Source organism: Nipponia nippon, unplaced genomic scaffold (genome assembly GCF_047370975.1).
Source record: "Nipponia nippon isolate SJK-2023a ecotype South Korea unplaced genomic scaffold, ASM4737097v1 scaffold_13, whole genome shotgun sequence".
Lineage (NCBI taxonomy): Eukaryota > Metazoa > Chordata > Aves > Pelecaniformes > Threskiornithidae > Nipponia > Nipponia nippon.
The window spans coordinates 14,676,902-14,690,824 of NW_028262324.1; the positions used below are offsets into that span (position 1 = coordinate 14,676,902).

Below are 13,923 nucleotides of genomic sequence, written 5' to 3' on the forward strand. Positions count from 1 at the left end.
TCTTCCCAGGCTTGGTATGTTCACTGTGACTGTATTCATCTGAGCACCAGGATTCATTTTTTATTAAGCGTACTTAGCTCTTGAGGAGAAGAGCAACTCAACTACCCTGAGTAATATTCAATTCTTGTTCTTTCGTATCTTTGACCAGGTGACTGGTTGCCCAAGTGCTCGGTAATGAAGGAGAGAGTCTGTCCTGTATCATTCGGACCTACCTCCCTTAGGTCAGTGATGTCGCAGGTCACTCGGGGATGGCACAATGACGGGGAAAGAGACTTGGAGGACCATGCTGAGCAAAGAAATCCTATTGCGGAGTGATGTCCTCCTAGACCTGGGAGACCGAACTTATGGGCAGCTCTGTGGGATGTGGGATGGAGCGAGGCAGGATGAGGAGCCTGGCTCACCCCTCTCCAGGCATCCCATCCCCCAGGATCTCATCAGGGAGATCCTCAGCTGCTTTCTTGTCTCCTCTGAGGGCAGCGCAAGGGGGAGCAAGTCTGCGTGGTGAGGGGCTGCCCCAAAGTGCAGGTAGGCCACGAAGGCTGGATCCCCCCCCGACTCAGCCCTCCCGCCCCGCCGCTGTCCAGCGGGACTGCCTGCTGCCCTAACGGGGTGGCACCTTGTGCTCCCACGCTTCTGAAAACCAGGACCTGGGTGGACATCTGTGTGCTTGCTCCATTGGTACAGGAAAAATATGATGATGGTCCTCGTTTTCTAGAGTTTTGAGCGTTGGATGAAAAAACTGGATTAAAAAAAGAGAGGGAAGAAAGCAGATATTTTCCTGGCCTGAGAGAGCCTGGAGAGCAGGTGGGAAGCTGCCTGCAGGGCCGGCCAGTCGCTGAAAGGTGGCAAAGGAAGCTGGCACAGCGACTCCTGACGTCTGCCTTCTCCAAGCAGGTGATGAAGACAAGCTGTTGCCTTGATTCCCACAGTATATTTTCATTAAGCAGTGGCAGATGGCAGCGGAGGTCACCGCTTCCACACCATCATCCTTTCAGCCGAAAGGTGTCAGGGAATCTGACACCTCAATTACCAAACCTAGATTCGCCCAAACAACATCCAGGATGAAGGGGGGAGGGGATCAGAAAAGCTGCTCTCCTAATTTCCATGAATCCTCACCTTTGAGAGAAAATCTGGGACGTGAGCTTCCCTGATAAACAACATATTTGTGTCTACCGTCCTGACACAGAAGCAGCTGTGCTGAGAACAAGCCACAGACACCAGGAAAATGGCAATTAAGTCCTTGTGGAAATGAGACCAAAAAGCATCCCTCGGAAAAGAGGGTTGGTGTTAACGAGCTACAGCGAAGTCAAGGGAGGATCTATTGATCTTGCCCCAGCAGAGAACTGCTGCTCGCTCCTCTCCAGCCTGTGAAACCTCGGAACGGAACATGAAGCAAAATAAAACTTCTGTTCCTCGCTTCACAAGGACTTTCAGATGCGGGCCCAGGGCTCAGCTAACCCAGGGATAAGCCAGAGCAACATCACCATTGACTTTTCTAAGTTCAGTGTGAAACACAGAGGTGCTGGTGAGAAGCAGCACTTTTGTTGAAACCCCATCTCAAAGATTTCTGCCAGATATTTCAGTCATTCCAGTCTTTCTCATCCCTACTATTAATACCTACTTTCCTATTATTACTTTACTACTGATTCCCTGCATTTACTGCTATTAATCCTCGCTTTCGTAATCCCTATTATCATCTCTGGCAAGAAAGATGAAATAAGATTCTGACCCTTATCAGAGCTCAACAAACAAGTGAAGCAGAAGTCATTTATTCTTATTCTGAAATCCCATGAACTTTAATGTAATATTGTGATTCTGGAATGATTATGAAATATCTCAGATTGACAGTTCTGCAGCGCGTTTATTCATTGGGTTTCCTTCTACAACGAAAATACCAAAACCCATTGGCCTATGAGTAGATAATGAGTCAACTCAGCAAGCCACTACCCTGCAGGAATGCCCAAGCCTGTACTTTCTCTTTGAGGCCTTCTCCCCTTAAACCCCAACCCAAGTTGGGGGAGACACGATGATGTCAAAAATATTTGGAAGATGAAAACTTCCGGAGTGCACAACTGCAAAGGAAAAAACCCAACAGAACACCAAACCGACTTCTTTTTAGTGAGACTTCTCAACTTTTTTACAGAAGCTTGAAAACACTTCTGAAACGTTCAAAATATTTGGGGTTTGGCACAATAAACCCTCCCCATCATTTTCAGCAAACACTGCTAAATGCCAGAGCATTTTCATTTTTTTGCCCAGAAATGTCCTTTTTTCCCTCCTCATATTCTGGTGAGGGGGAATGGGAGAAGAACGCATTACTTCTGAGAGAAAAGTTTCCACTTCGTTGAAAACTCTCTGTCTACCAAACTTAAACACAGAGAGACAACCTATGCAGGTAGGTGTGCTGCTCACATCTACTGCAGCCCAGGAGGAGAGGGGGCAAAGGGAACACGGCAAGCATAAGGACATTAAATCACAAATTATCTCTGTTGTTTTGGTTTTTTTTATATAAGAAAGAAAGGTTTAGTTCTACTGACCTCAAGCTGAATGCTTTGTTAATGGGAAAAGGGAATGCTACAGCTGGGGCGCTTACTGCTCGCTAGATCATATGCATTTTCTTAAGTGCTCGAAAAGCTAGGGGCTATTCCAGGGTTTTCCTGGAGGAAAAGCGATCACAATCTGGCCTTTGTTATTCAGTTTATTCTCCAAAAGTTCCTACTTGAGGGCCCCTGGAGCAGCTTCTTGGAAGAGCTCCATTTTGCACCCCGGCCAAAATGATCCGAGTTTCCGTATATTATTAGCACACAATGGAGCAACGTCAGCTCGGGGCTGGCAGGCGCAGCGCTCCCTTAACCCCGCACCGGCCACGGGGAGAGGTTCCCCACCGGGGGAAAACTGCCTCCTTCTCTTCTCGCATGGCCCCGGTGCTCGGAGAGAGGAAAAAAGGGAAGGCACAGGAGCAGAGAGTGGCCGGGAGAAATCAGAGAGCGGTCAGGCAAACATACCGCGTCAGCTGAAATACAGCCCTGGTTCTCCAAGAAGAAGAGTTGACCTCAATACCACCCTGCCCTCAGCTGTTTTTTGGCTTGGCCTTTGCCAAATTTCATTCCTGGTCTGAAAGCGCGAGATGGGTTTGGTTAGGGGACACGAAGAATTGTGGTTCCTGTGAGTCATTCGCCATCGCCGCCACCGCTCTGGGAAACGCGGATGTGGGCTGCCAGGCAAGGTGCAATCTGCAACGGGCACATCTGAAACAGCCCCCCCAAACCCCTCTTCCCTTGTGCTGCTCAGAAGCTTTTGGGCTTAGACCACTGCGCTACAGCGGTACCGACTTCAGCTGCTCAGGAAAGAAGAAAAAGAAAAAAAAAAGAAAAATCTCCTCATGCAAAAATTCAACTTTTTGTAAGAAAAGCTCCACAACTCCAAAATGAAAAATGTTTGCCAGCACAGCAAACATTTGCCAGCACATTTTTGATTTTTTGCCAAAATATTCTGGCCAAAACTTGGGAGAAAAACTCAGAATTGTCTATGGAAAGCAGATACTTCTCATGAAAATATTCATTTAGTCAAATTCCCAGGTTTCTACTGAAAGTCAGCTTCAGTGGAAAATGCTGACGAGCTCTATTATTGGCACAGCTTTAATTTTCCTTTGTCTGGAACAGACACGGAGAAGACAGCATCTGTCAAACGTAGTCTTTAGACTTACGTTATTATTTAGCCTGGAGTATTGTTCAAGGACTTCAGGAAAGGTTCAAGCCATCATGGTGCTAGGTGCTGTGCATATGCACGAAAGATAGAGGGATTATAATTTAAGCACAAAACATGGAGGAGATAAACAGCTGGGGAGAGCACACGGTAATTTTGGAGCGGTCCTGAGCGGCGCGATGAGCGAAGGGATGCTGCGCTTCCCCTCGCACCTGCTCTCGCCTCGAGCGCTTTGTGCTCAGCTGGGTGAGCTCAGACCTCCCCCAGGAGATGCGTCAAACCGCCCCAGCTCCGGGGGCAGCCGCAGAGCGGGGAAGGACGGGTCCTGCTCTCCCCACCCTGCCTCCAGTTCCAAATGTCCCTGGGATGGAGAGGAGAAAGCCAAGAAAGGCATCTGCACAACCCCCAAGGTGCAGATGCTGCAATCCTGTAGCTCCTTCCCTTGGGTAGGAAGATGCTCCACCACGCTCCCTCTTGCAGCCCACGCGTGCCGATCCCATCAAGCCCACCTATTTTAACTCATGCTTTTTTTTTTTGCCCAGATCCTGCCTCGCCGAGCAATCCCACCGCCTGTCTGCCACACTCCCCTTCTGCCCTCACTCCCTGCATGCTCTTCATCGCTTTACGCCTCGATCAGACTGCCACGACCGCTTTAGTTACAGGAGAGCAGTTAGAGAAGGATCTGTGCTGGTTTCAAATAGTTTCCAGAACTGGTCACCCCCTTCTGTAAGAGATTAAAAAGGCATCGCTGAGAAGGGAGCGAGGGAGAAAGAGAGCATGAGAAAATAAATAAATAAAGGTATATAGTTACTTTTGGTGAGTCTCAATATGCAGTCCCGTCCCAGGGTGCCTTGTTCTGTGCTCATTTGAAGTATTAGTCACTTTTTCCATTAGAAGCTCTTATTCTAGGGGGATTTATAATGTATCTGTAAAATTGTCTCCAGGCTTTGCTTGGCATCTGAGCTCTCCATCCGCAGACAGAATGTAAAGAAACTACAGTTGTTTGATTTATTGGGACAGGGCACGGGGAGGGAGGGAATTTTTCCATGCTCGGTGGAAATAAATTCACATAGTGCCTTCAGCGCACAATCACTTACTGCTCCAGAAAATACAGTTTGGGTGCAATCTCACGCTGGCAGAGAGGAAAGAAGCAAATCAATGATTTTTTTAATATCTCCCTGCCTGAGACCCAGCCCTCATTTGCGGTTTCTCACCATGACCCACCCGGCCCGCAGCCCTGCTGGGTGCGACAGTCTCTGTTGTACCGCTCGGGATCAGAAATCCTGCCCTAGACAAGCCTTTTTCAACCCTAATTTCTACAAGGGACATTTCTTAACCCTCTGCGAAGGCTCTCTTACAGAGTCCTGACTTTTTTCCTGGGAGGCCAAAGCCTCCTTTAAGTTTTGCTCGTGTTTCTTAATAAGCAGCTGCCCAAAGGCTGGGAGGGATGAGCAAGGGCTGCCCAGCTGCTGTAGGTAACATCGGCACCGGAACAGCAGATGATGCGCTTGGGCAAAGCAAGAACTGGGAGGTGACAACGCCTTGGGGATGCACAAACTCTGGGCTACAAACACCCTGTCACCTTGCTGACGGTCCTCCTCCATGCCATGGCTGAGGGTAAGGTCATCTGCAGGGTGGCCCCGACCTGAGCCAGTGTCCCCCCAAACTCCTGCTGAAGACAGGGGTGGATCGGGAAGAAGGGAAGGATTAGGAACAGCGACACAGACCGGGATCAGGGGGAGGGAGAGCCAGAACCTTCCCGCAGCCTCCCTGCAGCACTGATCGGCAAAGCAAGAGCCCAACATGGACGTTTCAAGGAAACAATAACCTAAAATTGGAACATGGCAAATTATTTATTCAAACTACAGCCTTCCCTCCCCCCTTGATTAGCAAACCGCTGGGGAGTCAGCCCTGATTTTCTTCAGACAGACGCATACGGCTCTCCTCCTCCCTCCGCGCCACGAGCGCTCAGCCCGTGGGGGGCTGAAGATCTAGTTGGTATTCGCGTTGTGTAGCAGCTCCTTGAATTCACACGTTGTTCTGCTCTCCGACTGGATCACAAACTTTTTCTTTGGGAGCATACGCTGCAACGATGAATATGTTTGTTTTCTGCCTTTTTTTTCCAGGGAAACATTTAGGCTGCAGCGTGCAAACACTTCCCCACACACTCACTCAACTACTTGCACCTAATAATAAAACAATCTCTACGAAGCATTGCAACTCAAATTCATAATTTGATTTTTTTTTTTGGCGGGGGGTTGGTTGTTTCGTGAAGGCAAAGCATCCACTGACCATAGATGAGCCAGGATTTCACCCCTGGGACTTTGGTAGTGGGAGGCACGGTGCTTGGCAGCATACAGGGAAGACTGGGAAGGGTTCAAAGTATCGAATGAAGCCGAGCAGAGACATGAGGGGAACAAAGGAAGTTCATGTCATTATAATTTATTGATGATCTTGGCCTGATCGCCTCGGTGTTTTGTCTTAGCAGAACCCACCCTGAGCAGCAGCGAGTCCTGCAGATCACTTGGCTGGACTGCTATGGAAGTGATGTGACGATTTACAAAGTTTGCTTAAAAAAATAATAAAAAAGCACCAGTCTGGACCTCACCCTCACCCAGGCACTTGCTGGGAACCGGCCAGGATCTCCTGACCTCACCCCCATCGGAGCGCAGCTCCAGGAATTCCCTCACCATAGTTCACATTTTTCCAGCTCTACCAATTCACCCAGCAAGTGCCATGGGAAATCACCACGGCCAAGGCATCCGAACTTGCTTAAGAATGAGCCAAACTGATTCTTTTCTTCGAGGAGGAGGGTCTTAAGGAAAATAAAATGCTGGGGGTTCTTTGTCCCTGTATCTTGGATACGAGAAAACTCCCACGCTTGTCAGAAATAAGAACAGCACCAGTAGCTCATGGCTTTTTCTCTTTCTTATCCTTTTCTCTTTTTTTCCTCCAGTGTGTGTGAGTGTGTGCTTTAAAGCAGGATGACACAGTGACGGGTTTAAGAGACAGTGAGTGTCGAGGTGCCAATTTCTAATGTAACACAGGGTACAGCTTCTTTCTTCTGTGATCATGGGTGAAAAATCAAAAGAAATAATCCGGGAGACTAAATACACTCCCCAGCCATTCAGCTCGCTCATAAATATGCCTAGCGAGACGCTTTGTGCAAGAAACCCCCGCCACTTCTATTCTGTATTTTGTTTAACTACGAGTCAAATCTTCCATCCGCATCTTCCCATTGTGCTGGTCGGAGTTAACAGGGTTGCATTCTCACCCCCTTCCCCTTCAGTTTTAGCCTGACGGTTTACATGTACGAACTAGCAGGTTTCTACTCCTGAGAGGTTCTCTCCCACCTTCAGCGAAGCGCTCGCTCACCGTCCCTTCGCAGAAAACACACTGCTGTCACAGCAAGCAACTCCAAAACAAAGAGTTTTAACTAGACTCATCCCTTGGCGCTGCCTTGCTATTCAAGAGAACTTAGCAGGAAGCCTGCCCTTTCCTGCACGCCCCTAATGCTCCAAAATAAAGCAAATTTGGAAGAAGTAAATGAAATTAAATACGTAGATGCTGTCATTTCCTTTTTAAGGCTCGAGGAGCCCTGGAGCCCATTAGCTATTGACAAGAAGGGGACCCTCCGGATCCGGGCTGGATGCACAGACACTCGGGGAACAGCCAGACCTTTGTTTATCGCGGCTCGCCCTGACATGTAGGCAGATGTCGTGAGGACGGGGACCCCTGCCCACCAGGGACCTCGCTTGCCGCACACCGGGAAGTTTACTCCTAAATAAATACACGTATATTTCTAAGCACATTCTATCTAAGCGCTTCATCCCGAGGAGGTTTGAAATAATTCCTTCCGAGCCAGCACCGTGCGGGCGAGCGGGGTGGGACGCGGGCGAGCGGGGTGGGACGCGGGCGAGCCCTCCCTTGCCGCTGGGCGTGCAAGAGGCTGAAGGTACCGGTGGGCTTCAGCACGGATGAAGTTTGCTTTGCCTTGCTTTGCTTTGCAACACCGCCGCCGAGCCCGCCGGGACTCCTTTGACAGACTGATTTTTTTGTCCTGGGTCTATCTTATAAGCACGAACTTATGAATTGAGAACTTATTTAAAAAAAAAACACAACACGTTTCTTCGAGTTTTAGGCATCGGTAAATTCCCCCCCTGCGCAGCAAAGCGTCCCCGGAGCGCAGCCTGCCATCCCTCCACCTCCCTCCTCCTCCGAGACGAAGTTGCGGAGGGACCGGAGCCTCTCCCGGCCCCGGGGGCAGCGGGCACCGAGGCGCGGGGGGGGCTTTTGTCCCCGTCCCCGTCCCGGGGAGCCGAACCCCCCGTTCTCCACCGTCCCGTGTCCCCCCCCCCCCTTCTCCCGGAGCGCCTCCACTTACCAGCTGCAAAGTGCAGAGGAAAATGAGGGTGCAGCGCCCGGTGCAGCATCCCATGGTCCCCGAGCAGCGGGGGCAGGGGCAGCCCGGCTCGCTGCGGCCCCGCCGCCGCCCTGGGGCTCTCCGCGCCCCGGCCCGCAGCTGCCGCTCGCCGCCGGGAGCGGGGAGGGAGGGAAGGAGGGAAGGAGGGAGGGAAGGAGGGAGGGAGGGAGGTCGCGGCGGCTGCCGGAGCCCCTCCGGGAGCCGGGGGGGAGGCAGCGGGACCACAGCTTAAAAGGGCAATGCCCCGCCGGCGGCTGCCGTCCCGGAGGCGGGCAGGGCTGGCGGGGCGGGGGCTCGCTGCTGCCGCCGCCGGGATGCGGCCCCGGAGCCCCGCGGGATGCTCCCGGCCCCCGGGGGATGCTCCCGGGCCCCGGGCAGAGCCCTCCCCCGCGGGGCCGAGCCGGGCGGAGCCGCGCAGCCGGGGGCAGCTCCCTTCCCCCTCGGCGAGGGCTGGCGGGGCAGCGCCGGGTGGTTTTTCCCTTGATGGGACCCTTTTCCCCGGGCGGTGCTGGCTCCGGCGCTGGCCGGGGGTGCCCGGTCTGTGCCGGGGCACAGGGGTGCGCTGGACAGGCAAGCTGTGTGTGCAGGACACAGAGCCCCTAGGACATCCCAGGGGACGGGAATCGGGAGCTCCTCTCCCCCTTCCACATATGCCCATCACCTTCCTCCCGTGCAGGTGCTGGTGTGCTCGCCCTAAAAATCATGCAGCCCAGAATTAACCTAAAATACAACTGTTCTTCCCATAAAATTTGTCAGCGAGAGCACACATGGAAGACAAACTCAGAAAGGGGGAGAAGACAAGGAATTCTTTAAAATGTATGTTTGTGGGTACTTTAAGGTATATACCCAGGCTTGTGTATGAACCACAGCTGACTAGCAGCAGAGGGAGGTAGGGGAGCATCTCTCTTTCCAAGAAGAACTGCCTGAGCACCATCTATGAGCCACTCGCCATACCCTGCATCTGTAGAAAACCAAGTCAGTCTACTTCAATTGCAAATAGTAGAGCAAATCCACGAGCACACAACCACCCCCTTAACGTGCCCGAGTCCTGCACGTTGCCTCCTCTCCAGGAGAAGCAGGGTCCAGAAGACACGGGACCACGTCAGCCCTCCCTGCCGTACACGCCTCTGGTCAGAGCGAGGAGCAGGTCAGACACCAGGCACTGGGACTGGGACAGATTTGTTGCTAAGCTCAACCCAACAGGATAAGAAGCTTTGGGAGAGACTCATGCGACGACAATGTCGTCTCTTTGCAATCGCCAGTGACTCCAATGGCTGCACGACAGTTTGCTCCGTTACTCTCAGGCTGTTCCTTCTTCACCTGAAGCAAGTCAGGGTTTTGCTTCTGCCTCCAAAGCAGGGTGCGACTTCGTACCGTGGGCGACCAGTTCCGCTTTCCTTTTAAATAAGCGTGCCATGCTGCTTATTCCAGGGCTGTGAGAAGGAGATGGTAGCTGAAATGTTAGAGGCTCTATCATTTTACTCGAGGAAAGCATTGCCTGTCTATACCCCAAGGAAGCAGGATTAGTCCTAAAGTGCTATGAATGTTAAAAGCCTTATATTAACAACACTATTGTTATTCAAATCAGCCACAGGGAGAAACAGAACAAACAAACAAGCAAACTCTGAATACCTAAGATTAGGAAACAGACTCTGAACTGATCACAAATCCTACTGGTTTTAAATGGTAAAGTATATTGATTGTCTGACCTGTGCACCACACATAACCAGGGCATCAATTAATGCAGTCAGATACAATAAAACACATTTTATTATAGGTGAGAGGAATACACCCAGAGAAGAAACCAATTTACTTCACCCAGAAAGCTGTCGACTGAAGAAGCTTTGGCAGTATTTGTATGCCCAGGAAGATGGTTTTTGGATGGCGGAGGCAATAGGAACAAAGACCAATTTATTTTTTAATGAATGACGATGAAACATTCCTTACAAACTGCATCGAAACTGCACTGTCGGGTCAGGCAACCCAACATCAGACTTAAAACAGGAGCTCAAGAGCGCTGAGAGCAGGCTGGGGTCGGGCTGGTTTGTGTTACGTGCTCTGGGAACTGCTGGGAACAGCACGGGGAAGGCTGGCTGGCAGCCGTGCAGGTTAGTGCCTGGCCCTTCTGCCATTTCTTAAGGTTTCCCACATTTCTTGTACTGCCTCCTGCTTTGAAAACCCTCCCACAAGCACAGCTATTTTCCAACTCTGTTGTACTAGAAAGGAGACGTCGTGTGAAACAGCGAAAGGCATTGCTGCTGAAATACTCAGTTTGACATAAACAGGATTTTTTCCGCCTGCACTTTTATCTTGATAAGCTAAGTAAAAGGCAACCATGTGTTGGCTGGGACTCCACGTGCATCTGAAAGAAAACACACTGACTCTCCTTAGCTTATTAAGAAGGGTGAAACTACAGGGATAATGTAACCTGTATTTCAGAGAGAGACTTAAAACTCTCAGAGCCTGATCTTATAATCTTCATTTGTATGATTTCTTATCCGCGCTGGTATAGCAGGAGGCCTGGACACAGAGGGGATCTGCCTTTAAGCACCCAAATAGCCTCACCGGTTTTAGTGGGGCTACTCACATGCCGAAAGTAGGACGCTTGCTTCGGTACCGTGGTCTCCAGCCTCTTTCGATTACAGACACCAGTGGAGGTGCAATGAGTTTGAATCTCCTGACAACAGGTTTGGTTTTTTGGTTGCTCTTTGCAGGCCAATTAAAAAGTCTCCTGCAGACCTCCAGAAAATCCCTTATTTCCATGAGATGAAATATTAACTTAGCTGAGTTTGGACCTAAGCGAATAAAACACATAGTACTTAGATCCTAATTACGTTTATTTAATTAGCAGATGGATTAACAAGGCACCATTGGAGGAGGCAGCGCACAGGCTGCCAAACCACCGTGCCATCCCCGATGCGCAGTACGCCGCCAGTGATCCCCCCGCGCCACTGCGCAGCGGCGCTCGGCTTGGCATGGCCACAGCAGCCGCCAGCATCTCCTAAAAATTGTGCGAAGTCCTGGCCATCCGAATTCCTGCCTGAGTGCTGCAGGGACACACATCTACCCTGAGAGTTTAACTCATAAAACCAACTACGACTTTAAATTAGCAAACAAGAAATAAAGCCAAAATTGCTCAGTATGCTGAATTTTTTGCTGCCTGGAGTATAACCTCATCCTCAGCTTCTGATGGGGAAAATGTTGCTGTGAGAGTCCAGTGTGGATGTCATGAAGCATTTCTCCCGATGAAGGGATTTTGGATGGGGTCTGAGGAATTCTCAGCAGGGCTACTGATCCCTGATGTGTGGCCACAGAGCAAGGCAATCGCAGGCAGCTCCAGCCCTCTCCATCGGACAGCCATTATTGCAGTCCTCTCCAAACGCTGTGCCACAGGTATGTTAAGAGATCCTAGTTGTTTCTTTTTTCCTCCTTTAATTCCTGAGGATGCTCCTTCACTTTAAGGTCCTGATGCACATGCTGGTCACATCCTGACTCCATGGAGGCAATGAAATCCAGCTGGGAATCAGCCTCAAGTTCAACTGATGCTCCAGAGACCGAATGTCCCTGTTCTCAGCCAGTGCTTGAATCAGGAACCTCTTCCCATCCAAACCTGTCGTGCTGAGGAGGTTGCATGGATCCAGCTGCCCTGCTAGGGGAGATGAACCTGCCACAACGGGACCTTGTTATCACTTGTTCCTGGCTGATTACATCCAAATTACTCCAAGAAGTCACAGATTTACTTCAGAAGAACTCAAGAAGCAAAGTTAGCAAGCTTGAAACAAAGCAGCAGTACCTTAGCACAGCTTGTTATCTCTCATATCTGCAGCCTCCTTGCTCTGACAGATCAAGATGAGCAATAGAGGCTAAAAGTATTAGCTGGGGACACATCTCTTCACAGCCCAAACCCTGTAATTGTCACAGCTGCTGAAAGCTATAGATGGTCTTACATCCCACGATACACGTGGGGTGCATTATTCTGCTCAGTTCATTTACATTCACCTCCTCTCCATTTTAATAACCTCATCTGGGCCACAGTGCCTTTACAGATGTCTGATCAAACACAGTGGAGTCAGAGTACTCCAACCTTATCAATGCCACATCCAAAAGGCAAAACATGCCTGTCCCAGTGCTTTATGGCCTTAGGAGCTAATCAGCCAGCCCGCTCCCCTCCTCCAGGGCAGACAGCAGCCTTCCCAAGGTGGCATGTCACATCGTATTTCTCTATCGCAAATTAGAAGTAAAACCCGCTGCCAGTCGTCTGACTGATGGCAGCTTTCCACTGTGCACAGCAATTTTTCGCAGGGGACACATTCAAAACGATCAATTGGAAAGTCTTCACGTGAGAGCTGGGTGAGCTGTGAAGCTTCCTGCCACAGGACACTCTGGATGCTTAAAATGTCTACGGGTACAAATGGCTTAGGATAAATCCTCGTCCTGGGTGGGAGGAGGAAAGGGCACCAGCCTCTGCCCTGTCTCTGCAAAAGAGTAATGTTGGATGCAGTGACAGGACCTAACTGCTGGTGACCAGAGGTTGCCACCGCTCACCTCGGGCGGTCAGGTCTGGCTAAAAGAACTGGACTCTGATATTCCCACGTGTCTTTCTGAAGACTTTTTACATAGAAAAGGATTACTGAACCAGCTAGAAAGAGAGAGAGATCATGAAAAAAGGGCACAGACTTTTGACCTTCTCATTTTAAACTTGTAATTTTTTAAACCTCCCATTGCCCTGGGTTAATAACTAGAGAGTTGTTACAGAGCAAAGCTGCTCTGAGACTGAAGCCAGCTGAAGCCAAGACTACCAAAGTGGAAGACCTAGAGGAGGTGGCAATAGCACGGACATGCCCTTCTTCTCTCCAGAGGGACCAGAGAGGCAGAGGAGCCCAAACTGAGCAGCACCGCAGTGGCAGACCCTCCGCAGGCGATGTCCAAAGGGACCACGCTCTGCTCTTCCCCTCCTTTTGCAGCTTGGTGAACACATTGCAGAGAAAAACAGCCCCGTGAGAGCAAAGCACAATGCTTTAAAAATTGTTCTCAGCGCTACACAAGAAAGGAAACAATCTCAATGACTTTTATGCTTTGAAATGGTTCCCCGGCTGCCCAGGGCAATCTGTAAAATTTATCAGAACTGGTGTGTGAAATCTGTCGTTTTCTCTCTGATCCCTGTGAAGTCTTGGATGTTGGGGGGGTGGGCAGCTCCTAATCAGGCTTTTCGGCATTTCTACACCACCATCATCTACATTCCGCATTTGTAATTCCCTAATATTAACTTGCTGAGCTGCACAACAAATTCTCATCACTCTTTGATGAGCAAGTGGAAGATGGCAGAGGTGGAAGGCAGATTCGCTAAGCTCTCCGGTATGTCAGAATAATAGCAAGGTGAACAATTTGTCCACATCTAGCTGATACAGCTGCCTCGTTTGTATGATCAAGGGCTTGTGCAAAGGAAACCTGACTGGTATCCTTCCTCCCCTGGATCAAACACATAGGCACCCATTTACCGCTACCGTGGAGTCAAGGTTCAAATTCACTCTTTTATAGCTTTAATAAGATGCCTTGACAATTCTGCCATAACAGCCCACAAGCAGCCTTTCAAATAACTCTTCTTCTACTTCTCCATGACTGTAAAGGAAAAATATAGAGACAGAAACACCCTGGAACTTGCCAGCATTTTGGTTAGCCCGAGGGGGTGCCTTGTGCCACGGACCATCACCTCACCTGAGCAGCAGCACCATGGAGCCTCCCTCGTTCACTGACATTCCCAGTCTGTCTTATTTACAACCTGGAGACCGAGAACA

General features: G+C 50.2%; 1 protein-coding gene across 4 annotated transcripts in view; it reads right to left on the minus strand.

The window, feature by feature from the left end:
• The window catches only part of NKAIN4 (sodium/potassium transporting ATPase interacting 4), a 52,261-nt gene extending 43,768 nt beyond the window's left edge, over positions 1–8,493 (minus strand). For 2 of the 4 annotated variants that reach the window (XR_015703071.1, XM_087750321.1), the window contains exon 1: positions 8,090–8,491. Coding sequence is in view for 3 of the 4 variants with exons in the window: in XM_087750321.1 (XP_087606447.1) it covers positions 8,090–8,143 (54 nt within the window). In the remaining variant the exon portion in view is untranslated. Of the gene's footprint in view, positions 1–8,089 lie in introns of all 4 variants that reach the window. The other 2 variants (XM_087750320.1, XM_087750318.1) reach the window with 2 other exon arrangements.
• Between the last annotated feature and the right edge of the window lie 5,430 nt (positions 8,494–13,923).